This window comes from Bos indicus x Bos taurus, chromosome 5, assembly GCF_003369695.1.
Source record: "Bos indicus x Bos taurus breed Angus x Brahman F1 hybrid chromosome 5, Bos_hybrid_MaternalHap_v2.0, whole genome shotgun sequence".
Classification (NCBI taxonomy): Eukaryota; Metazoa; Chordata; class Mammalia; order Artiodactyla; family Bovidae; genus Bos; species Bos indicus x Bos taurus.
This window is the reverse complement of record NC_040080.1, coordinates 32,468,944-32,495,032: the sequence shown is the minus strand read 5'-3', so window position 1 is coordinate 32,495,032 and position 26,089 is coordinate 32,468,944. Positions and strand designations below refer to the sequence as shown.

Genomic DNA, 26,089 nt, shown 5'->3' with positions numbered 1-26,089 from the left:
CTGAACATAATTTCCTATGGGGTGTGTATTAGTTGCTCAGTCGTGTCTGACTCTTTTAGTCCCCTGACTATAGACCACCAGGCTCCTCTGTCCATGGGATTCTCCAGGCAAGAATACTGGAGTGGGTTGCCATTTCCTTCTCCAGGGGATCTTTCCAACCCAGGGATAGAACCGAGGTCTTCTGCATTGTAAGCAGATTCTTTACCATCTGAGCCACCAGAAAAGCCCAACTTCCAATGGTAGGAGGTCCTGAAATTCGGCAGAACTGTAGATGTTTGCTGCCGCTGCTGCTAAGTCGCTTCAGTCGTGTCCGACTCTGTGCGACCCCATAGACGGCAGCCCACTAGGCTCCTCTGTCCCTGGGATTCTCCAGGCAAGAATACTGGAGTGGGTTGCCATTTCCTTCTCCAATGTATGAAAGTGAAAAGTGAAAGTGAAGTCACTCAGTCGTGTCCGACTCTTAGCGACCCCATGGACTGCAGCCTACCAGGCTCCTCCGTCCATGGGATTTTCCAGGCAAGAGTACTGGAGTGGGGTGCCATAACCACACTGAAATGAACTAAGATTGGAGGGCAATTCCCTTCAAGAAGTTATAAGAGTGTCAGTGCAGGGGCAAGCTATAGCCGCTCAGCTTTATAGCCATTGGTTAGCACCCAATGGGCTCCTCCTCCAAGCAGTTGACAGGGAGCAACTGTCAACCCGCAGCTGTTACTGGTTCTGCTCAGTGATTTGGACTTCCCTGGTGGCTCAGACCCATAAAGAATATGCCTGCAATATGGGAGACCCAAGTTCGGGAAGATATTGTGGAGAAGGGAATGGCTACCCGCTCCAGTATTCCTGCCTGGAGAATCCCATGGACAGAGGAACCTGGCCGGCTACAGTCCATGGGGTCGCAAAGAGTCAGACACGACTGAGCGACTAACACTAACAGAGTGGGCCCCTCTCCCACTGTATAAAAGGAGCCTGAATTGAGATTAAGCAGAGGTAGCTTTTTGAGGCCTTAGTCGGCCATCTTCTCAGTCTGCTAACTTTCCAATTAAAATCGTTATTTTTTCTTCCAACAACTCATCTCCTGATTGATTGGCCCGATTTATGGCCAGCATAACCAGCCTGCGATGACCTAAGGGTACGAGGCAAATTCCTGCAAGAAGTGCCTTTGGATTTCAAAAATTTTCTGTCCAAAATCTACCTTAACATCTGTAACCCAGTACACGTGTATATGACTGAATAAAGAATGTTACTATAAAATACTCGACTATCTTACTCCAATACTTACTCGACTACCCGAGAGGTTCCTGAAATTTCTCACTCTATTTCATGTAAGACAAAAACTGTAGCCCTTCCAGGTAGAAACCAGGTAAGCTGATTTCACGAACTACTAAATGGTCGTTAAAGGCAAACTGAAACCGCTCCTCTATCCGTCTCTGCTGCTGCCTGGTCTCTCCTGGCCCTTTGGAAACGCGGCGCTGGCTGCCGGGAAGGTAACGGCCCGCGGAGAGGTTAGGAGCTGCACCTGCGGTCCGCCCTTGACCGGTAGACCGGTTTCCTCTCCGGAAGCAGCTGGGCTGCAACTCACAGCCCGCGCTCGCTGGATGATGCGGAGCTCCACCAGTTTCCCTGCCCTCCGCTTCCTCGAAGTCCGTCCCGCCTCTCATCTGCTCTCAATCAATTTCGCATCTCCTCTGCGAGGTGGGCCGAGCGCCGAGCAATCGATGCCTCCTCCTCCGCCCCGGGAGCCGCCATTTTGGGGGGAGGAGAAACACAAGTAGGGGCGGCAGCGGCTCAACGGGATGTCGACTGGCTCCTGCTTCTCTTGCCAGCGCTGTGGAGCTCGGGCAGAAGCCTCCATAGGGGCCACTCCTCCGCCTGCCTCTCCGGAATGAGGCCTAAGTTCCCGCACCGGAAGGCCCCCTTTCTCCTCCAAGAGTAAGTAGCACCAGGCGGCGCAGCGCGCCCCCGCGCGCCCTCCTCTGTCAGTTACCCCGCGCGTCCCCGCGGCCGCGCGCCGTTCCCTGCGCGCTCCCGCCCTCCCCCTCCCCCTCCCAGGCTGGGCGCTCGGCGCAGACTCGCTTGTTTGTGTCTGCAGGAGCCCGAGAAGAGGCCGAAGCCGAGACGATGCCTGGGAAGCTGAAGGTGAAAATCGTGGCCGGGCGCCATTTACCAGTGATGGACCGAGCTAGTGACCTGACTGATGCCTTCGTGGAGGTTGGTGCAAGGTCCTGCCCCTCCAAACACAGGGAGCGCCAAGCCCTGTGAAGGATCCTAGCCACCTTGCCCGCAGTCCCTCAGCCCGTTCCCCGCCCACCGGCCTGCCGGGTGCGGTGCTTAGCCAGCCCTCCCTGGAGAGCTGGCTGCTGAGGCTGCAGCCCATGTAATGGGTGCACGGCTCGCAGGCGTCAGCGGCACGCTCAGCCGCGAGGGAAGGCTGTTACTGCTCTGTCTGCAGGGGTGACCCTGATGTCAGGACTCCTAACAGGCCACCCGCCAGTCAGGAGATCGCAAGGCGTGGCCAGGCGGCCACTGAAACACACACACACACACACCCACACCCACATCCACCCTTCTCTGGGGGCAGGGTACCTGGTTTTTTAATGTTAGAGTGATGGAAATATTTAAGAATGTAGATACAGTCTGTTATGGACTCGGGAGAGCTGCAAGGCGATCTCCTCTTTAGCATAGTGATTTCTGAATCATCAGTGCAAGTTCTGAAACCCAAGTGTAACACTTTTCTGCTCTTGTATAGACTGGTAGGTCTGATGAGCTGTTTCAGGGTAATTTAGTGCCTTGAGGTAGGAAGCCAATTAAGTGCCATGGGTTTAAATTGCAAAATTGCTTTTTAAATCTAATGATTAGTTTAAAACTCATGCAAATTAGCACAGGCCTGGGGCGCAGAAAGTAATAATCCAGAGTCTGAAAGAAGCCTAGTAATACTGTAATAAAAAATTGTCAGGACGAGCCAGAGCATTAGAACAGTAATTGTTTGGGCTATTAATGCTTCGAGTTGATAGATACATGATAATATACAGCCTGATTCCATCTCAATATAAAATACTGTTCATGGTCCCTAAAGATTCTCTAACTCAGTCAAATATTGACACAAACATTTACATTCTTAGTCTCAACTTCATTTTTATTTGAGCAACAGTTACTGAGTATGTTCTTGGGCCAGATGATAAGTCATGGGGTTGCACAGATTGCAAAAGCATAGTCTTTGCTCTCAGGTATATCAGAGACTGACCTGCACAGTTTAGGTTAATAAATAGTAGCTAACATGTGTTGAGTCTTGTTATTGCCAGGTCTGTGCTAAGTATTTTTCAATTCTTAGTCTTTATATCTTAAATTTTAGTCTTACGTCTTAGTCTTTATATCGGACTTCCCTGCTAGCTCAGGCCGTAAAGAAGCTGCATGCAGTGCAGGAGACCCAGGTTTGATCCTTGAGTTGGGAAGATCCCCTGGAGAAGGGAATGGTTACCCACTCCAGTATACTTGCCTGGAGAATTCCACAGACAGAGGAGCCTGGAGGGCTACAGCCCATGGGTTCGAAGAGTTGGACACGAGTGTGGGACTAACACACAACCCAGCCTTTGTATCAGTCCTACTGTTGTATTATTTCCCATTTACAGTGGAAGTACTGGAAGGACACAACAGATTGGTTTGTTTTAATAGCATATGAACTTTTGTTTCCAAGCAATATGTACATATAATCAATTAAAACATATCTGGAAAGAATCATGATACCTGAGAAATGCTATGAAGACTTGCTGGTGCAAAGGAACCTGGCAAGTTCAGGAGCCAGGGGAAAATGTTCTGAGATAACATTTGCATTGTCAACCTGTATTGACTGTTTTTACAATTAAAAATGCTTTACAACTTGGAAAAATCCTAGGAACAGTAAGTATTTTGCCGAGGTAACTTAACCTTGTAATTCTCCATAGCCTTGTGGTCTGTTAATCCACTGTGCTCATACTGCCTTTCCGGACAAGATGATGGGTGTTTTCTGTAGACTCTGGAAACTTAATTCTGTCTCTGAAGGTTGAGGGGTCTTCCTAAGAAAGAGACATCAGAGCTGGGCTTTGTAGAATACCCAGAATTTTCCAGGCAGAGTGAAAAGGCGCAGAACATCAAAGGCACCGAGTGGGATACGTGGTGTGTGAGGAGACCAACTTAGTTTGTGATGTGCTTGGTGTCAGAAGGGATATGTGGGTAGTGGAGCTTTGGGGGGTTAAAGCTAGAAAGGTAGGTTTGCGCCAACCTCATTTTCTGTATTAAAGACAATTTTCCTTTATTTTTTTGAGTGTAGGGTCGTTTGGGGAAGTTTTTCAAGCAGAAATGAAATAAGATCATTTTTGTATTAGGTTGTTTCTTTCTAGGATGACTTGAATGGTGATGTTATTGATAGCCTGGATAGATGAGAGACGAGGCAAGGAGATCAGTTGAGAAGGTGGTAAAATTATCCAGACAATGTGTGCGTGTTTAGATGATAGTGGGAATGAATTAAAGGAGAAAGATTTGAGGGACGTTTCTGAGGTAACATTCTCAGGCCTTGGTAACAAATGGTGTTTGCTGGAGAGGGAGGAGTTGGATTTAATGGTGACTCATTCATTCCTTCTTTCAACAAATAGTTACTGAGTGTCTGCTGTTTGCCAAGCCTTGTGGTAGTCACCGATCTAGCCGATGCATATGTGATAGTGAATAAAATATTCTTGGTTCCTGTTTTTATGGACTGTATATTTTGGTGGGAGAACCAGATGTTAAAAAGTAAAGGAAACTTAAATTTATAATTAGAAATAGTGGTGAGAGTCATGAAAGAAAAGTGATAGAGAATCTCAGGGGGTTTACCCTCACTGTTCACCTGAAATTATCACGACATTGTTAATCGGCTGTACGCCAATCCAAAATAAAAGGTTTTAAAATGGAGAAGGCAATGGCACCCCACTCCAGTACTTTTGCCTGGAAAATTCCATGGACGGAGGAGCCTGGTGGCTACAGTCCATGGGGTCGCTAAGAGTCGGACACGACTGAGCGACTTCACTTTCACTTTTCACTTTTCATGCATTGGAGAAGGAAATGGCAACCCACTCCAGTGTTCTTGCCTGGAGAATCCCAGGGACGGGGGAGCCTGGTGGGCTGCCGTCTATGGGGTCATACAGAGGCGGACACGACTGAAGCGACTTAGCGATTAGCGACAGAATAGATGCTGCCTTGAATTCTGTAAAGCAAATACTACTTTTCCTATTGGTATTTATTGTAGATCAAACATTCATTTCACCAAAAAAAAAAAAATTTTTTTTTTGCCCTGACGTAAGGTATACAAATAAATCAATCTAATAATAGTTTGCTTTTTGCATCAAAAAGTGTGTGGATGGATGTGTTAGTTTTTCCTTGTTTCTTTCTTCCACCTAAATGGTATGGAAGGAACAAAGTACGTGGTAGAAGTCACAGCATTTCTTTCACCACAGAGACAGAGTATGTGATTTATTAGCTAAACTTGTCTATATCCTGAACTACTTCTATTATTTTTGCTTTTTGCCTACTCCTTTTTTCCTGTCAGAGGCTAAGTATATTTCCCATGTGTAAAATGGGACCTAAGAAAGTGAGATGCAGTACAATCAAGATTTGGTCACATCTCAGTGCAAATCAGTGAACAAATCAACTCATAATTTTTACAGATGTAAGAAAGATACTAAAGGTACCCCGGCTGACCCATTTTACACATGAGAAAACTGGACCTCCTTTTTTACATCATCATCAGTTCAGTTCAGTCGCTCAGTCATCATACCTTTTCATTTTTTTCCTAAATGTACTAATTTCTCCTGCCATGCTTTGGCAAATCTGATTTGTTTTTCTTTGTTTCACACTCATATTTGGTACCATGGATCACTCTATAAACTGGTCATCAGTGGATATTCTAAAACCACAAGTATAGAGACCTTGCAAAGAATTCCTGCCCAAGAGGGACTATGCCATGCATCCAGTATTATCTGACCTCAATTTTTTAAGCTACAGATTTTAAAGTTTCTGTTCTTCAACCTGTAATTGTTCTCGATCTTCTAATAAATGAAGTGGCAGCTCCAAAAAAAAAAAAAAGGTTTAAAAAAAATTAAATACCATGTACTTGTACCCTTTTAGAAGTACTAGACTGTTAAAATTTAATTTTGCATAGTCACTGTCCTGGAGTAAAAAAATAAATATATGCAGATACTCTTTTCTAATTGTCAGTAACTATTAAAAAAGAAGAAGAATCTCTGGAACTTTTGGTTGGATTATCAAGGGAGGCCCCCGAGAAAGTGCCAGCTAGGCACAGACCTGCTGGATGAGAAGGAATAGCTGCTTGGTGGCAGTGGCGGTGTATGTGTGTGTAGCGGAGGGGCTGGAGGAGAAGGAAACCTCAGCAGAGGGAAGATCCTGAGGATTTGCTTATTGCAGGAAGTGAGGGAAGAGATGTGTGCTGGCAAGTAATAAGGGAAGGAGCGAGTGCTGTGAGAGAACACTGGACAGTTAATCAGGGAGCCAATTGTGCAGGATCCTAGAGGCCATGACTGAAGTTTGGTTTTGATTGTCAGTTCAGTGGGAAGCACTTATTAAAATGAGTATTTCTGTTATTGTCTAGAGAATGGACTGCAGAGGGGAAAGAGCAAAAGCAGTCAACTAGTTAGGAGATTTCATAATAGTTCAAAAAAGAGATTGTGAGGGTCAAGGTGATGGTTTTGGTAATAGAAGTGGATGGATTCCAGATACACTTTGAAAGTAGACAGTAGAGGACTTGGTAGGTTGGAGTAGGGGCCAGGGAAAGGGAGATGTAGAGATGATTCCTAGCCTTCTGGTGTCACTGGAGTAATTTTCTCAGTCTCCATGGGGTTCAGAGAGATTGGCTGAGTGGGTTGAGCATCAGCTTCCGTTTGGGCATGTTCAGTTTGAAGTGTCTTTGGGTCCTTTAATTGGAGTTATTTAGGAGAAAAGGTTGGATTTGTGAGGATGGTGTTCTGAAGAGAGGTATGAGTTAAAAATAAGCTCCCACAGTCCAATACTTCTCAACTCTGTGAGACCCAATCTCGCATTTATATAGCAGGTATTTTGGAATCTTCCCTTTACTATCTTTACATGCTTACAGTTCTAAATAATCAATATAATGCTCTAACTGTAATATGATACAGAAATAAAAGTATTTTATAATATGTATTTTAATATGGACATACTTGTTAATGACCATAGTAGAAGACATGAAGTAGTCAGATTGAGTCCATGATATTTATTGAGGCTTTGTATATATCAGATACTGTACTGGCTATAGTACAGCATGCAAGGATAGAGCAGTGAGCAAAACAATTTCTGTAGTCCTGGAATGTAGGTTTTAGTGGGAGGAGAGAGTTAATCAGGAAAATTGTTAAGTAAGAGAAACTATGCAAGGTGGTGAGAAGTGCCCCATGTGGAGAAAATAAAGCAGGGATTCAGGATAGCAAATACCTCACCTCCACGTACGATCTCCTGAACACGGCTGCTCCTCGAACAGAGTGAGACAGTTGTGTAGTGCTGGCATCTCAGATGGGCCTTCACGGCCATAGGTGATCTGGGTTTCCAAAATAGTCAGCTCATGGGAAAAAAGTTGTCCACTGATTTTTACAGTGGTCATATTTCTTGACAATTATGTATATTAAAGTGAGTGTATATTTAAACCACACTATAATACTTATATTTGTAAAACTGATTTAGGTTCTAGGTAGGTTTTTGACCCATTTGGCTATCTGGTGCGGACATTTTGATAGTCATGACATTGGACAAGTCTTCATTGTTGGGGACTGTCTCTTGAATTGCAGGACACCTAGCATCTCTGAGCTTCTTCGCTTAATAGTACTACTGTTTGTCCCCAAAATACCTGGTGGCAATTTTTAAAGTTCCATTAGAAGTTGGTTCTGTCCCTTTTGCAAACCACTGACTAAGGGGGAGAGAAGAGGGAGCAAGAAGAAGGATGGATCCTTGAACAAATTTGACATTAAGAATTTATTAGAAGTTGAGGATTGTGGAATGGAAACATACTGTCAGCCAGTGATTTTAGGAGAGAATCAGGAAAGTAATGTCTCAGATGGCATTGACACTCAGAAGGAGTGACAAGGCCGGAAACGCATACTGTAGAAAAGTAAGTACGCAGGAGGGCTTCGCAGGTGGTGCTAGTGGTACAGAACCCACCTGCCAAGACGGCAGACATAATAAGAGACCCACGTTTGATCCCTGGGTTGGGAAGAGCCCCTGGAGGAGGGCATGGCAACCCACTCCATGGGAGAACCCCATGGACAGAGGAGCCTGGTGGGCTACAGTCCACAGGGTCGCAAAGAGCTGGACACAACTGAAGCGACTCAGCACACATGCACTGTACACAGGAATAAGGAAGTAGGGGTGGCATGAATAGGCAACTGTTTCAAGAAATAAGGCTGTGAGGGGAGAGGAGAAACAGTGTGATATTGAGGGGGTATGCAGCTTTTAGTACTTAAAAAATAAATTAGAAGATATTAGAACATATTTGTGTGCTAGTAGGAATAATCCAGCAGAAAGGGAAAGATTAATGCAGGAAAAAGGGGATAATGAAGGATTATAATATAATAAAGGGATACATTGTATGGGGTAGACTCTAAGTACTGTATGAACACATAGGAAAGGAGCATAATGAAGTCTGGGCTGGTGATAAGAAGCCTTTGTGCTGGACTGGAAGGATAGTAACATCTCCACAGGCAGAGAGGAAAAGGGAGCATTTTTTGGATGAATAGGACAAACTTGATAAAAGCAAAAGGAGGTGATAGAGCACATGTCATTGAAGAGAGGGTTCTTGTTGAATAGAACTGGGAAATAAAATTTGGCTGAGTAAAGGGGATACGGGCCCCCTGGTGGCTCAGATGGATACAGATTACCAAGTGGTCTGAAAAGGAGGGGGAGAAGTCTGTACGGTGGATGCTCTCTTAACCAGTTTCTACCAGCTGACTCATTACGGTCTCCAGTGCTCTGCGTTTCTACCATAAACACATTTTTGAATACCTCGTATCATTAGATTCTGCTCCAGTGTGCCTGTTTCTCCCATCAGTTCTGATATATTACTAAGAGGCAGTTGTGTTTATTTATGCCCTATCCTATTTATGCCAACTCCATTTGTTATCGTTATTTGTTTAAACCTCATACAAATCAGTGATTTAAGTGGGATGATGAAGTTGATAATGCTGTGTAAAGATTTATGGATACAGTTGCTAAAAATGACTCCTGAATTAGATGAAGATTTTAAAATGAGTATTTTCTATCCATAGTTTTTTACCAGCAATTTTAAGTCTACTGCATGAAAAAAAAAAATTATTTGTTTATATGGCCGCACCAGGTCTTTAGCTATGGCATGTACAGTCTAGGTCCCTGACCAGGGGTCGAACCTGGGCCCCCTGCATTGGGAGTTCAGAGTCTTAGCCACTGGACTACCAGGGAAGTCCCTCTACCACATTATAAGGAAACCCAAACTGGTAAACACAGATGATACATTATGAGTGTTGTTTATGCAAAAAAGATGCCACAGAACTATCAGCAGTGGATCCTTACTCAAAGATGAGGCCTTTAGTCTTAAGATAAAAGATAGAGAAGTGAATATTTGTTTGCCTGTTTTATTTGAAAATGTTTATTGCTTGCATCATTTTTAATTATTATCTGACTACAAATTATTTGACTGACTACTCAGATATTGGTCCTGGTTGTATTGGTTGAGGGAATTTCTGCTGTATTTGATGTGAGGCTTTCAGGAAGCCAATGAAGACCAAGTAGTACTTAAAGATGATTATTAAATGGGAATCTTCAGGATGAATGGGATGGGATTCTGTACAAGGGAAGTATTAATCAAAATATATCCCAGTATTAATGTGCATGTTACAAACTGTTCTGCTAAACTACATTATCATGTGGTGTTTACCCAGGAGCCTTTGAAGGAACTGGGAGCGGAAAAGAAATTAATAGTTAATGAGCATCTTCTACCAGACATTTTGCTAGGTCTCTACATGCATTATCCTGATTAATGCTTACAGCAACTCCTCTTTTCAGAGGAGGAAGCAGCTTTAAATAACAGGTTAAATAACTTTCTCAAGGTAATTTAGCTAATGAGTGGGGAAAGAGAATGCCTTTACCTTACCAGGGAATCTCGTTAAAATCCCTGATGTTCTTTAGCTAAATGGTGAGGCATTCATTTAATTGCTGAGTAATAAAATCTCCTTTGAATTAAATAAGACCAAATGAACTCTGATTCTTCTTTAGTAGGTGGGGAATCACCGCATTGTTGGCAGAGTACCCGCTCTAGCCTTTTTCTTCTAAAATCTTTTGTTGGTTTAGAGTAGTATGGGGACTATTAGATTTTTACTGTAGATGAAATGGACAGTTGACCGTCCCCACCCCACCCCCCCAAAAAAAAGCACATTATGGCACTACATGGTAGTGGGACAGAACTCAAGAGGGTGCCAAAATCATAACTTAGGGAATGATATGCTGGTTTTTGGCAGTTGAGCCAAAACCCTTGGGTACATTTGGCTTTTGAATGGTGTTGAATGGTATTATGAATCCTAGTGATATTTTACTTCAAATAAAGTAGTTTTTAGGTAAATTAAAAAATAAATATTTCTTTGGTGTTTTGAATATTGAAATGTAATAAACATTAAAGAAGTAGTAATCAGGTTTCTTCTGAGGGGTCTTTTTCCTCATTTCATTTCTTTTACATTTGTGGTTTAAAAGTGAAAAGATAGTTACAGAGTAATACAGTTGGCCCTTCATGGCCCTGGGGTCTGCTTCCTTGGAGTCAACCAACTGCAGGTAGAAAATATTTGGGAAAAAAAATTCCAGAAAGTTCCAAAAGGCAGCAGTTGAATTTTTTGTGTGTGGCAGCTGTTTACATAGTATGGGCTTCCCAGGTGGCATTAGCAGTAAAGAACCTACCTGGCAATGCAGGAGACATGAGACAAGGGTAGGGTTGAATCCCTGGGTTGGGAAGATCTGCTGGAGAAGGGGATGGCAACACAATAGTCTTGCCTTGAGAATCCCATGGCCAGAGGAGCCTGGCAGGCTATAGTCCAGAGAGTCACAGAGAGACAGGACTGAAGTGACTTAGCATACACACATGTTGTATTTACAGCTATTTACATAGCATTTTGGAGAAGGAAGTGGCAACCCACTCCAGTATTCTTGCCTGGAGAATTCCTTGGACAGAGGAGCCTGGTGGGCCACAGTCCATAGGGTCGCAAAGAGGACAGGGCTGAAGCGACTTAGCACAGGGCTTCAGCCATGTCCTCTTTGCGACCCTCTGGACTAGAGATGATTTCAAGTGTACAGGAAATTATGTGCAGATACCGTACCATTTTATATAAGGGACCTGAGCATCCACAGATTTGGATATCTGGGGGTTGGATGAGGGGTAGGGAGGAGTCCTGGAACCAATACCTGGGTACTGAGAGACAGCTGAGCACGAATAACTCCTGTTACAAAAGATTTAGATACTCAGATGTAAACTTGAAAGCCCCATACTTCTTGCTACACTGTACTGTGTTATCTGCTCCCTTATCAGTTCCTTCTTCAGAGATCATTGCTGTCTCTTTTTTGGCATGTCTATATCTACTCCTCCCTCTAAAAAAAAAGCAACTCTTACTATCATATGTTTCTTGTTTTTTTCATATTCCCCTCCCAGCATATATAGTTAACCCCGTTCTTTAGTAGGGAGTGTGTGATTTAGTCCCTTTCTTGTTCTCACTAGGTTTTTGTGTATTTTTTGGAGGAGGAGCCACATGTGAAAGTACTACTTGAGGATAAATTCCTGGATGTGAATCCAGAGTTCTGTAATTCGAATCTAAACAGAGTTTTTGCCATTTGAATTTATTTTTGATGTTTTTGACTTTTAAAATAGCCCATTTAAAAAATAGGTAATATACATGCATGTCAAAATTCCAGCAGGTGCAAAATGAGTCAGCCTCTCATTGCCTCTCCTTCAACTGATCTGTTTTGTTCTGTTCAGTGGCCTCTGTTAACATTTGTTGTATATCCTTCCAGAAATAATGCGTGCACATATAGGCATATGTCATATGCCTTATGACATTTTGTCATTTTTTTCCTCCACAAAGAATACCATACACACTGCCCTGCAGTAGAGATGTATCATAGACATTGTTCCTTTTGAAAAATTTTTTAAATTCAAATTATTTTGGCTGCACTGGGCTCTTTGGTTCAGCACACAGACTTCTCTGCTTGCAGCACATGGGCTTAGTCGTGGTATGTGGGATCTTAGTTCCCCGACCAGGGATCAAACCTGGGCCCTTAGACATTGTTCTGTACTAGGTGTTTGGAGAACGGCTTCGTTTTTCTCTTTAGCACTGCATCATGCAGCTTTCCCATACTTGATTTAGCCAGTTCCCAATTGATGGACATCTAGGTTACTTCCAGTCATTTGCCACCATCATGCTGCTTGTATATGTCATTGTGCATCTCTGTATGAGTTTAAAGGGTATGGGCATTTAACATTTTGATAACTATTGTCAGATTGCACTTTGTGAAGATTGTTCAGAGTTGCACTTACAGCAACAAGAGTACGAGTATGAAACACTCACACTGTTTTTTAGGACTTTGGACCTCTACCAACCCAAGCAGTCAACGTGTTGGTTTAGTTTGTTTTCATCTTTTGATATATTAAAAAGACGTCTACGTTCCATTTCTTTGAATTTCTTTTTTTCAGTTGGTTTATTGATCTTTTTCTTATTGCTTTGTAGGAACTTGTTAGAAATCAAGGAAATTAGCTGTTTGTGACATGTTGGCAAATCCTTTTTCTCAGTTTTCTTATTTATCATAGTCCTTACCAAGCCTGATGGAGTAGGAAATGGCAAATCAGTATTCTTGCCTGGAAAATTCCATGAACAGAGGAGCCTGGCTGGCTACAGTTCATGGGATCGCAGAGTGGGACACGACTGAGCAACTAAGCGCACTCACCATGCAAGAACTTACTATTTTTGTGTAATTTCTTAAACTTTTTCTACCCTCTGATGCAACTACCTAGGTACAAAATGGTGGGTATCATCCCTGATAATTCAAATTGTGTGATGAAATGTACGAAGATAATGACTATAGTTTTGGGTATTTTGCTTTTAGAATATTTTCTGGACTGATTAAACATTAATGTCTGCCAGCATTATAATACCAAAAGTAGGATTGTCAGTCAGGGAGGAAAGGAGATTTCATGGGTAATCTGACTGAACCAGCATTTCCTGAGTATCTACAATGTGCAAAATTCTTTATTGGGTATTGGGATAAACCTTTAGTGAATTTTGAGGGTGGGACATACACACTGGTGAAAACTGATAGAACTGGGAAAGAGCTTGGCAAGATCAAATTTAGGAAAGATGAGACAGTCTAGGAAGTAGTTTCTTATCTGTTTTGCTCTTAAGCTTCCTGACCGCTTCTCAAGTCCAGTCTAAGGTTTCACAATCTCCATTCTTTGTTAGAAATGTCCCAGGGATTTAGCCTGCTTTCCATCTTCTTCATTTCCTTATTTACTTTTTCTTTTTGATTTAGTGCCCACCAAGACTGACTGTGAAACCAGATAGACTCCCCATCCAACCCCTTTTATTGTCCCCTGACGTAGGAACATAAAACCCATAATGACCATAGTTATTGCTGATCACTGATGCTGGGAGGGATTGGAGGCAGGAGGAGAAGGGGACGACAGAGGATGAGATGGCTGGATGGCATCACTGACTCGATGCACATGAGTCTGAGTGAACTCCGGGAGTTGGTGATGGACAGGGAGGCCTGGCGTTCTGCGATTCATGGGGTCTCGAAGAGTCGGACACGACTGAGCGACTGAACTGAACCGATGTATACACAAGTAAAGATTAAAAAAAATAACAAATATGAGGAAGTAAGAAAATAGGGGAGTATATGTTACCAAGTTCTTGTAATAATAGTCTGTAGTTCTGGATTCCCTTGATAAGCTGGTAAGACAGTTGTCCTTTTTACCTTCTGATTTGTTTTGCTGGTCCTCCACCCTTAAGACTTTCCTCTTTTGTTTAAGCTCCTGTTTAGTGAACGCCGTGTTGAGTACTTCCTCCATACGGACTTGGTGGTGGATTAGCCACTAAGTCTTGTCCCACACTTGTGGCCTCATGGACTGTAGCCCACCAGGCTCCTCTGTCCTGGGATTTTCCAGGCAAGAATAGTAGAGTGGGTTGCCATTTCTTTCTCCAGGAGATCTTACCGACTAGGGATTGAACTTGGGTCTCCTGCATTGCAGGTGGATTCTTTACAGACTCAGCCACCAGGGAAGCTCTCACACTGACATAATGGTCTGATTTTAATTTCCCCATGCCGTGCTGTGCTTCATCACTCAGTTGTGTCCTACTCTTTATGACCCCCGTGGACTGTAGCCTACCAGGCTCCTCTGTCCTTGGGCAGTCTCTAGGCAAGAATACTGGAGTGGGTTGCCATGCCCTCCTCCAGGGGATCTTCCTGACCCAGGGATCGGCAGAGCTAGTCAAACAGAACAGTGGGCGAGCCCTTGTTCCCAGGTGTAATCTATCAACTTACCTGGGCCTATCCTATTTTCTCCCCTTTCATCTCAGGGATAGTTGTCTTTTTCCCCCTGCATGGTTAATCTTCCCATTGCTTAGCTGACGTTAAATTTTATTTTTATTCAAATTTTTGATCTTTATATTTGAATTATTTCTCATTTGTTTTTAGGTAAAATTTGGTAATACTACCTTTAAAACAGATGTGTATCTCAAGTCCCTCAACCCTCAGTGGAATTCAGAGTGGTTTAAATTTGAGGTAAGTTTTTAAATGTCAGCATTTTTTGTGTGTGTATTTTTGATATGACCCTTTTTTCTCCTCTCCCCAGGAATGATTGCACTACCTTTTATTTCAGGTAATGTAGTTTTTGTACACCAGGAAAATATTTCCGGTGTGTGTGCTCAGTCACTCAATTGTGTCTCTTTTTGGCCCCATTGGCCTCTGCCCATGGGATTCTCCAGGTAAGATTATTGCAGTGGGTTGCATCTTCCAGGGCATCTTCTCAACCCAGTGATCAAACCTGCATCTCCTGCATTGGCAGGTATATTCTTTACCACTAGTGCCAGCTGGGAAGCCCTGCTGCTGCTAAGTCGCTTCAGTCATGTCCGACTCTGTGCGACCCCAGAGATGGCAGCCCAATGGCAGCCCACCAGGCTCCCCCATCCCTGGGATTCTCCAGGCAAGAACACTGGAGTGGGTTGCCATTTCCTTCTTCAATGCATGAAAGTGAAAAGTGAAAGTGAAGTCGCTTAGTCATGTCCGACTCTTAGCGACCCCATGGACTGCAGCCTACCAGACTTCTCCGTCCATGGGATTTTCCAGGCAAGAGTACTGGAGTGGGGTGCCATTGATTTCTCTGTGGGAAGCCCTACGAATATTGAATTTTCAAAAAAATTATGTTACAGTTTAGAAAAATGGTGTATGAATAGGAGAGCCCAGATTAAAAAGGTATTATATTATTATGTAATAATTTTCCTCTGGATTTTAGCATATACCAAAAATCACATATGCACTGTGTATAGATTAAAAGTTTTTGAATTTTCTAAAAATATGTCATAAATATTACCATTTTAACCATTTTTAAGTGTACAATACAACAGCATTAATTGCATTTACCTGCATACAATGATACGCAAGCATCACCACTATTTCCAAAACTTTTTGATCACTTCAGAGAAACCACTCATTCAGCACCAACTCCCTATGCCCTCCTCTCCCCTGCCCCTTGTAGCCTCTCATCTACTCTCTGTCTCTGAAGTTGCCTATGTAAGTATTTCATGTAAGTGGAATCATAAGTATTTGTCCTTTTGTGTGTGGCTTCTTTCACTTAACATGATGTTTTCAGGGTTCATCTGTGTTGTGCAGTGTGTATCCAAATTTCATTTCTTTTTATGGCGGAATAATATTTCATCTTATGAACATACCATATTTTGTTTATTCTCTTTATCTGTTGTTGAACACTTGGATTTGTTTCTGCCTTTTGGCTGTTGTGACTAATGCCACACCAGTGAACACTGGTATACAAGGATCTGTTTGAATCTTTGTTTTCAGTTCTTTTGGATATATACCTAGAAGTGGAGTGGGTGAGTCATATGGTAATTTCTGTATTTAGCTTTTTAAAGAACAAACTTTTCCACAGTGGTTGCACCATTTTGCATTCCCACCAGCATGTCTTGAGAGTTTCAGTTTTTCCATATTCTTGTCCATATTTATTTATTTTAAAAATGTAAGTCATCCTAATAGGAAGGATAATTTAATTATATAAATTATCCTATAAATTATATACATTATTATATAATTTTAATGTGCATTTTTATTATGAATGAGGTGAGTTTGATTTCTTATGGCTAAGGCTCATTTGCATTTTTTTACTTTGAACTGTACCAAAGGAAGATATGTAGATTTTTGAGGTAGACTTCACCAGACTTGATGACCATTTTAATACAAAGAATGTAAATGTGAGGTGGTATCTCATTGGTTTTCTTCTGCATTTCTCTGATGACTAGTCTCTCTACCTTTACTTGGAGATAAATCTGTGTGATTTTTTTTTCCCCAGAGATAAGTAATCTTCTACATTATGCATACATTTATGGTAATGAAGATTTTTATTATATTTTTATTATAAGATTTAACTTTTAAAGTATCCTTTTTTAGGTGGATGATGAAGATTTACAAGATGAACCTCTCCAGATCACAGTTCTTGACCATGATACATATAGTGCAAACGATGCCATTGGTAAAGTGTACATTGACATTGATCCTTTACTCTACAGTGAGGCTGCAACTGTCATCTCAGGATGGTTTCCAATTTATGATACCATTCACGGTAAGCAGTACATTTTAAGAAAATAAGTCACGATGTTTTTTAAAAAATTAAATCTTCAAAATTATTTTTGGTCGTGCCAGGTCTTTGTTGCTGCGTGGGCTTTTCTCTAGTTGAGGTAAGTGAGGGCTTCTCTGTTGTTATGGAGCATGGGCTCCAGGTGCCCGGGCTTCAGTGGTTGTGGCTCATGGGTTCCAGAGCTCAGGCTCAGCAGTTGTGGTGCATGGGTGTTGCCCTGGGTGTCATATGGGGTCTTCCTGGACCAGGGATTTGAACCCATGTCCCCATTGGCAGGCCTATACTTAATTACTGGACCACAGGGAAGTCCTCACAATCTTTTAATTTATCTTAAAGACTTTTGTGCTAAATTTGGTTTTTTTAAAAATATGACTTGTTTTAATAGACATGTGGTAGTATGTATTGTTGGTAGAGTTGTAACTTTTCTGACCGTAATTTGGAATAATGCTTGCTGAATTTGTGCAATATAATAAGCAAATACATCATTTGAAAATCATCTAATATTAGTACTCTGTTTCTAAAGCATACTTTAAAATGAATGATTTTGAAACTTTGTAAAAATTCTTGAAAGGAAGAAAAGTGTTCAAAGGCTTTTTGTTACCTAAAGTAAAGTTCTCAAAGTATGGTCTAGGGACATCTGTGTGTCCCTGAGATACTTTCACAGGCCCTGAGAAGTGAGATGAGAACTGTTTTCGGCATGATACTTACATGTATGTCATTTGCCATTTTTAGCCTCATTTTCTTAGGAGGGTACAATGGAGCTTTCTAGAGGTATCTTAGATAGCATATTCAAAAGCAGAGACATTACTTTGCCAACAAAGGTTCGTCTAGTCAAGGCTATGGTTTTTCCTGTGGTCATGTATGGATGTGAGAGTTGGACTGTGAAGAAGGCTGAGCGCCGAAGAATTGATGCTTTTGAACTGTGGTGTTGGAGAAGACTCTTGAGAGTCCCTTGGACTGCAAGGAGATCCAACCAGTCCATTCTAAAGGAGATCAGCCCTGGGATTTCTTTGGAAGGAATGATGCTAAAGCTGAAACTCCAGTACTTTGGCTACCTCATGCGAAGAGTTGACTCATTGGAAAAGACTCTGATGGTGGGAGGGATTGGGGGCAAGAGGAGAAGGGGACGACAGAGGATGAGATGGCTGGATGGCATCACTGACTCAATGGACGTGAGTCTGAGTGAACTCCGGGAGTTGGTGATGGACAGGGAGGCCTGGTGTGCTGCGATTCATGGGGTCGCAAAGAGTCGGACATGACTGAGCGACTGATCTGATCTGATGATAATATCATGTTACCACACACTGAATGCAGAGCAGAAATGAGAATCTAAATATTTCATTAAGTTACGCACTATAAAGGTTCGAAAAAATGTAATGCCATTCTTATCATTAAACATTTTTTTGTTTTTCAAAATATAGTTATTTTTATAAAAATGTTTATTTTGACATAGATTTCCTGTTTAAATGAAGTAATAAGTAAATATTTTTCTGAATTCTCAGTTTAGATTTGTAACATGGTAAATATTGAAGATAGGTTTTGACCCACATAGACAAAGACTCTTTGAGATCCTCAATAGTTTTTGAGATTAGAGGGGCCCAGTGATCAAAAAGTTGAGAACCACTAACCTAAAAATAATGTCATCTCTTTAAAAGGGCAGATGGACTCATAAGAAACTGGCAGATACTTCTGCCTACGGTCTTGTACTTTTTGCCTATTTTACGTTTTTGATCTGGCAATTCCATCGATAGTAGTTTATTATAAGAAGTAAGATATTTGATGAGATTTGTGTGTATTGTGACATTATTCATATTCTGTATTTTTACTGATATTTAAAATGGTAAAATAAGTTGGGAACAATATTTACTTAGAGCATCTGTAGAATAAAAATAATTAGGAAACAAGGTTAGCATTGCTATTATGATTGATACATTATTTTAAAATCATTAATTGGCATTTATTTGCTGATTATTTAATTATACTTTATTTTCTAAAGGTAGAAACTTGATTTTCCTTTTGAAATTTCAGGTATCCGTGGGGAAATCAATGTAGTTGTCAAAGTAGACCTCTTCAATGATTTAAATCGATTCAGGCAGTCATCATGTGGAGTCAAATTCTTTTGCAGTAAGTAAATATATTTTATTACTCATTTGACAGGAAATTTAATGCATTTATTAATAAATATGAGAAATTTTGTTAATTTATACATATTTATATTAATAAATATGAAAATGTATTAATAAATATGTTACGTGTGAGAAATCAAATTAATATTTCAGAAGGCTGACAGAAAACCTATTATACTTTGGTCTTAATGTCAAAGAGAAAATTGCTAGTTTTTCAAAACTAATTGCTGTAGTTCTGGAAACTTATCTGATTTTAAAGTAGATGATAGCCAATTTTCACAAGTTCATAGAAGGTTTTTTCTAGAAAAATCCAGTAGGGCATGTCTGTGCATGTGGTTGTCATGACGATGTCCCTGTGGCCTACAGGGAGGCTGCCTTTGGTTGTTCCCCCCTTCCCTGACTTCTCTAGTCTCTATGCCAGCCTCCGCCCAGGCCCACAGAGCGTGATTAGAAGGAATCACATTAGTCACTGCGGGTTACAGTACTTAACACCATTAGAAAGAGTAACAGGTGAGGATTTTTGAATCTTTTTCAGAATTTTTAAAGAAGAATCCATATGTTAATGAGAGAATATTTACTTAAACCTTATGTTTAGTGATACTGGGTTTAAGGTGGAGAATTGATTGGTAAAGCACTACATAAGAAATATTTAAGAAGGACTGGAAACAAGATTGAAGATAAAGGTGAAAAGTTTTTTCCTGCAATGCAACAAATTAATTCAGCCTTAGAGAAATTAGATATGGGAATGCAAAGTGTGCTAGCATTTGGTACAGTCTTAACTCAAAATGCAATAATTAAGGGAATAAACCCAAACTGATATATAATGAGCCCACAGTTCATCCAGGCTACATGCTGAAAGAAAATCAGTGCATTCTTAAACTAGGTGTGAGCCCATGTGTAATATAAAACATTGTGATATAAAACAGCTGATATACTGTATTTGAACATAGCCTACGCTATCTTGATGTCAGCAGGTAGTCAGTGGTCAGAGACAACACGAGGGGAGAGAACTTGTTGCACTTTCTCAATCAATGAAGACAAATCCCATTAATATCTACATTTGGGAAACATACTGGATGAGGCTACATGTGTGGAATATTCAGACCTAATTCAAATAGGTTGTTCAAAATCAGACAATATAGATGTGGAACCATTTGTGGTGGATGGACATGTATATCTTGCAGAAGTCTGACATGGCTTTAAAAAGCAGAATTATTTAAAAAGCATAATTACAGGACACTAACTTATAGAGAAGATTGCAAGCTACTCATCTGGTTTGAGTTTTACTCTTGTACCAGTAGTCAACAAAATCTTAAAATAATTTGCACATATTTGTCTTATTTTATAAAAATTAATATTTTATTGCCTATTACATTTTTTTCATAAATTAGAACAAGTTATTTTTGTCAAATGTGTAAAAGATCTGACTATAATTAAGCTTTGACTAACTGTCCCAAAAAAGAAAAATCCAGTGGCATTTTATGTTGGTATAGGATGCTAAAAGATAGGAGTGGAGTACCATGGTACTATCCAGAACGACATAAACACCTACAGGTATGGAGCCCTACAAATGCCATGAAATATGGGGTTGCAATTAATCAGTTCTGGGCAATTCATAGCCAGCCTGAACTAACAAGGTTGAAAACGCCTAAATAATTGAGTTCGTTTCAAGGTACATGAATGGCTTGAAACTAATGACTCCACCACAAATGGCTCCATGTCAGTATTGTCTAATTTTGAACAGCCTATATGAATTAAGTGTAAATACGCCACACATGTAACCTTATCAGATTTGTTTCCCAGATGTTGATATTAATGGCATTTTTTTAATTGGTTGAGAAAATGTGAATTCTCGAATTCTCCCCTTTTTGATAAATCCACTGAGCTTTGTTGTTCTCAGTATTGAATGAGTCTGTTAAGTAGTGTAGTGACTACTGAACCAGTTGGCCATGGAGCCATGGATTATTAGGAACTACAAACCTGTAGGACTTCTCAGATTAAGTCAGAAAGGTAATGGTGTGATTTTTGAGGCTGCATTATGAGGTGTTTTTAAACTTTTTAAAAGGGCTTCCAGTAATTAGAGGTTTTTGGTATTCATTATTTGCTTTCTGATGTTTTGTATAATACCTACTTAGCTCAGTTGAATTTTGACTTTTTTTATATTCTGTATTGAATACTACTTAAGATGGTGTGTAGCTATTTTCTGTATTATAAAAGTAAAGTTTGTATCTACTATGCTTATATGAGAAAGGTGAGAAGCCTCATGAAAGAAAATTATTGTTTCTAAGAATAATCATTAGAATCAATAGATTGGAAGAATCAATTAGAATCAATTGATTCTTGATTATTCTAATATTATTCGAATAATAATATTCTAATATTATTCTAATCAAGAATCATTAGAATCAGTTGTTTGATTGGAAGTATTATTATGATTATACTGAGGTTATCACAGTCAAAGATGTTCTTGTAGTATGTATCCACAAGGTAAGAACTAGTTGTACATTTTTAAAGGGTTGAATTTAACTTTGTGATAAACAGAGCATAATAAATAATTTTTTTTAACAGCAACATCCATTCCAAAATGCTATAGAGCTGTAATAATTCATGGATTTGTAGAAGAACTTGTGGTCAATGAAGACCCAGAGTATCAATGGATTGATCGAATTCGCACGCCAAGGGCATCAAATGAGGCCAGACAGAGGCTCATTTCTTTAATGTCAGGTATTTGAAAAATAATAATAATAACTTCATGGCTGATTGACTTAATCCTCAAGAATTCTTCACTTCCTTTTGACATTTTACTAAAACTTTACAATGAAGACTGAATTGTAACTGACTGTTTCCCTATCCTTGGCCCCATTCTGCTAAACACATGTGCATTGTTGTCTTATAACAAGAAATCTGAATCAGAAGCTTATGGTTCCTTTTTTCTAGGTGGTGAAAGGAAATTGCGCTTATGAAGTGGAAGAGAGGGAAGTAGTTTCCCTCCTTTGAGTGTTTATTTGTATGCAGAGCTTAGGTGATCTCTCTGAGGCTTCCTGTTTGCGTGCGTGCTCAGTTACTTCAGTGGTGTCTGACTCTTTGCAAGCCCATGGACTGCAGCCCACCAGACTCCTCTGTCCATGGCATTATCCTGGCAAGAATACTGGACTGGGTTGCCATGCCCTCCTCCAGGGACTCTTCCAACCCAGGGATTGAACCCACGTCTCCTACATAATAGATAATTTTTCCTGTATTGTGGGCAGATTCTTTACTGCTGAGCCACCAGGAAAGCCCCTAGGCTTTTTGTTTAAATGTCTTTTCATAGTCCTTCTCTGACAATTTATACCTCCTTTTATCCCCTACTCCCCTGCCACTCTTACCCCATTACTTTATTTTCCTTTGAAGAACTTATTTCCATCTAAAGTTTGTATTTATATGTATGTGTGTGTGACTGCATACGCACACACACGCACATACATTCATTCTCTCATATATATCAGATAATAAACACAAATGTGTTTATAATAAATTTGCATATTTAAATAGAAATATAGGTATATTTATAGTTATTAATATATTATTAAGTATATTAAACATGTACTTAATATTTATAATTTTTTAATATAATTGATGAAATTTTAAATATTTAAATATTTAATGTTTGAATGCATATGCATGTTATATTTAATATGTTACTGTTAATATATTAATTTAATTAAATGTTTTTTGTATTTAGTCTACATATTAAGAAATATATAATTTATTATATTTATTTATAATATATTAGAGTATATTATGTGCTGTATATTCTATGTATTTTATTTATATTATATATAATACTTGTTTACTTGTTTTTTATCTGTTTCTCCCCCTAGTATGTAAATCCCACTAGTTTTAGGGCTTTATCTTTCTTGTTCCCCTCTGTATCTCTAGCACAGAAGAAAAGAATGCCAGGCGCACAGTATACGGTGAGAAATTATTTAGTAAATGAATGCACGAATGAGTGAACCTTACTTAGCACATATGTAAAATGTAGCTAGTAATATCTTACCTCCTTGACTATAGGAGTATGTACCAGGTAATCTTCTAGGTTCCCTTCAAGTTCTCAAAATCTGTGATTTTTCTGAACTCTTTCAAATCACCACCATACCCAGCTTTGTATTTTGAAACATACAGATAAAAAGCTGACTGAATTTTCTTCCCTTTTTTGTAGGTGAACTGCAGAGGAAGATTGGCTTAAAAGTTCTTGAAATGAGAGGAAATGCGGTTGTTGGGTACTTACAGTGTTTTGATCTGGAAGGCGAATCTGGGTTAGTAGTACGAGCCATAGGAACAGCGTGTACGCTGGATAAATTAAGTAGCCCAGCAGCATTCCTTCCTGCATGTAATTCCCCGTCCAAAGAAATGAAGGAGTAAGTATGAATTGATGAATTGTTCTTATGGAGCTTTTTATCTTTTGCTTACATATTTTCATTTGATTTGGGACAATAGAGTTGTTCAAAATACATTTTTTCCTGTGGCAATTTTACTTATCAGAGATGACTATCACAATTTGAAACTTAGATCTTTCTAGTATTTTTTATACTGTCTTGTGAAATTCATATTAAATAATGTATAATTAAACTTGTTCTGCATCTTTAGGCACTGTGTACCTAAAGCATAAAATGAACTTTTATGCATTGTGGGGAATTTTACTTGTTTTATGGGAAATGGTTAATACCCCATACCTCATAATCCAATTATGCATATTATTAGCAACATAGTATAGACAGCAGGGACGAGACCTGTTCAGGGGTCTCAAACTTCAGTGTCTACAGAGGTCAAGCAATTTATATAAATAAAATAATTGGGTATAATTAAATGGTGAATACTGGCACTACATAGAGCAGATGTTGGCAAACTTTTTCTGTAAAAGACCAAATAGTAAATAGATAGTAAATATTTCATGCACTGGACATATAGTTTTGATCTTTATTTATCAAAAAAAATTTTAAAAAAAGGAATTTGGTGATTTTGACCTTTAGGAAGTTTAGTTGATTTTGACCTTTAGGAAGTTTAGGAAGTTAGAGTCTCACATTTTAAAAAAAAAAACTCCATCTGATCCAACAAAACATTTCTGTTGGCTTGATTTGGCTTATGTGTCATCGTTTGTGCTTAAGGCAGAGATTCTCAACATGGTGGTGGTGCTATCAAGAAGGAGTACTTGAAATGAAAAGTTTCTGTTGTAATGTCTGGGATAAGGTGGATGATTCTGTTGGAGACCAGAAATGCTGCCTGTTCTGCAGAGCAAGGGACAACTTATATAACAAAGACTTGTTTTATACTAAAAATGCTGATAGTATTTCCACTGAGAGCCATTGCTCTAGAGATTCTTGTAGATCACAGGTCAAAAAACTTGTTTTGGTAAATGACCAGAATGGGAATAGCAAGGACTCAACTTTGCTGTTGTTGCAAGAAAGCAGCCAACAATAGTTTGCAAATGAATGGGTGTGTCTTTCATTCCAATAAAACTTACTTATTTTTGAAAAATGGATGGCAAGATGGATTTGGTCTGTACTGTGTGGTGTGCTGACCTCTGACTTTCATCATCAGGGAGTCAGAGTTCTGTAGTAAAAAAACCCAAAATGTTTCCTAGTTCAGCAGTAAAGAGAGGTTGCCTAGAAAGCAATCACAATGTTTTTTCCAACAGTCTTTATAAAGGTGAAATTTTTCTCTTTGTCTCAACTTAACTCTTTTTAATTATTTCTTTATGCTGACCTTTAGTTATTTGAATTAAATTTTAGTCACAAGAGGGAGGACAGTATTGCGTATGCTACCTAATTTATTTAGAAGTATTGATGTGTAATTGTTTTAAATAAATTGAGTGAATTTGCTTTATATTCCATTTAAAATATGTCTTAAAAAAGCTGTGAACTACCTTATGCTATAGATAAAGTCAGATGGCAGGTATAACCTTTTGGGGGATTGAGATTTTTTTCTTTCCATAGCAAATTTACTTGAAGACCTGGGTCCCTCCTCCTTCCGCCACCCTCCTGCTTTATCTGTACTGCCTGAAGGGGCCTGGCCTTTACAAGTGTGATGTCTGAAGTTTTCCTCTTTTCACTAAATTACTTAGTGGAAATAAAGCTGCAGTACCTGTTGTTGTCTTAAAATGATATATGGATAGTAGAGAAATACATTTTGCCTGCATTCAGGGAGAGTTCCATTTATAGTAAACCTGAGCTTGTCTAAGTTTTCTCTTTTTTCTAATTTTGTTGCAGCCATTTGCCTTAAATTTTCAGATATTCACACCATGAAGAATTTAAGTGGCTTCATTAAGATTTTCTGATGGCATCTTATTACTTAAGTCATGTTATTTAAAAAAAAAAACAAAAACACTTTCAACCAGCTTCTTTGTCTTTTTGATAAAGAATTAGTTTGGGTGCTAGTTTAAAATTGTTTTATGAGTCATCTGATTGTATTACTTTGCTATTTAATTTTAACTTTGTTGATTCTAGACAGGAATTTGATAAAGGTAATTTGGATTATGTTCTTGTCTGAATGGACTTAATGTTAAGAAATACCACTGACATATTCTTGTAAGGCAACCTCTCATATAAGACCAATAAGAATTAGGGCTCCAAGAATACATTATGGTGATGCTCCTTCCACTATGCTTGGATTTTAATTCGATGTAATAATTTGAACATTTAACAGTGTTCATTTTATTTTGCTTTTATTAACCATGTGTTCTACTCCATCAGTTTGTTTTCATTTTAGATGTTTAGTGTATTACAGAGTATAAATCTCTTTGGTGTTTCCTAGTTGAACTATCTTAATGGTAGAAAGTGCATTTAAATATGATTTATCAATTCCCTACTCTTTTTTAAAAAGTACTTTTTAGGAGCTTTTAGTTATAGTTTCTCTTCTGTATGGCACTGATTCTTATACTTTTTAACCATTAGTCTCTGGAGCAGAGAAAGAAAAAAACAAAACCTCACTTAGTTGCTTGTATAGAAATTGGTCACCCATGAGATATTTGATTTTTATCCATTAAACACTTAAAAATTTAAGTTAGCAACAAAAGCAGAAACATTTGTCCTGCAGT

At 39.5% G+C, this 26,089-nt stretch overlaps 1 protein-coding gene and 1 non-coding gene across 17 annotated transcripts in view; one reads left to right on the top strand and one right to left on the bottom strand.

Annotated features, from left to right (window-relative positions):
* The first annotated feature begins 1,708 nt into the window (after window positions 1-1,708).
* The window catches only part of C2CD5 (C2 calcium dependent domain containing 5), a 91,640-nt gene continuing 67,259 nt past the window's right edge, over window positions 1,709-26,089 (top strand). For all 16 annotated transcript variants that reach the window (XM_027541529.1, XM_027541528.1, XM_027541526.1 and 13 more), the window contains exons 1-7: window positions 1,709-1,926; window positions 2,087-2,205; window positions 14,722-14,808; window positions 16,705-16,876; window positions 18,920-19,015; window positions 21,586-21,741; window positions 23,216-23,414. In XM_027541529.1, coding sequence (XP_027397330.1) covers window positions 2,116-2,205; window positions 14,722-14,808; window positions 16,705-16,876; window positions 18,920-19,015; window positions 21,586-21,741; window positions 23,216-23,414 — 800 coding nt within the window. In that variant the 5' untranslated portion in view covers window positions 1,709-1,926; window positions 2,087-2,115. The remainder of the gene's footprint in view (window positions 1,927-2,086; window positions 2,206-14,721; window positions 14,809-16,704; window positions 16,877-18,919; window positions 19,016-21,585; window positions 21,742-23,215; window positions 23,415-26,089) is intronic.
* On the bottom strand, window positions 9,384-9,456 carry TRNAG-CCC. The gene has a single exon. It is a non-coding gene; the product is annotated as a tRNA-Gly (tRNA).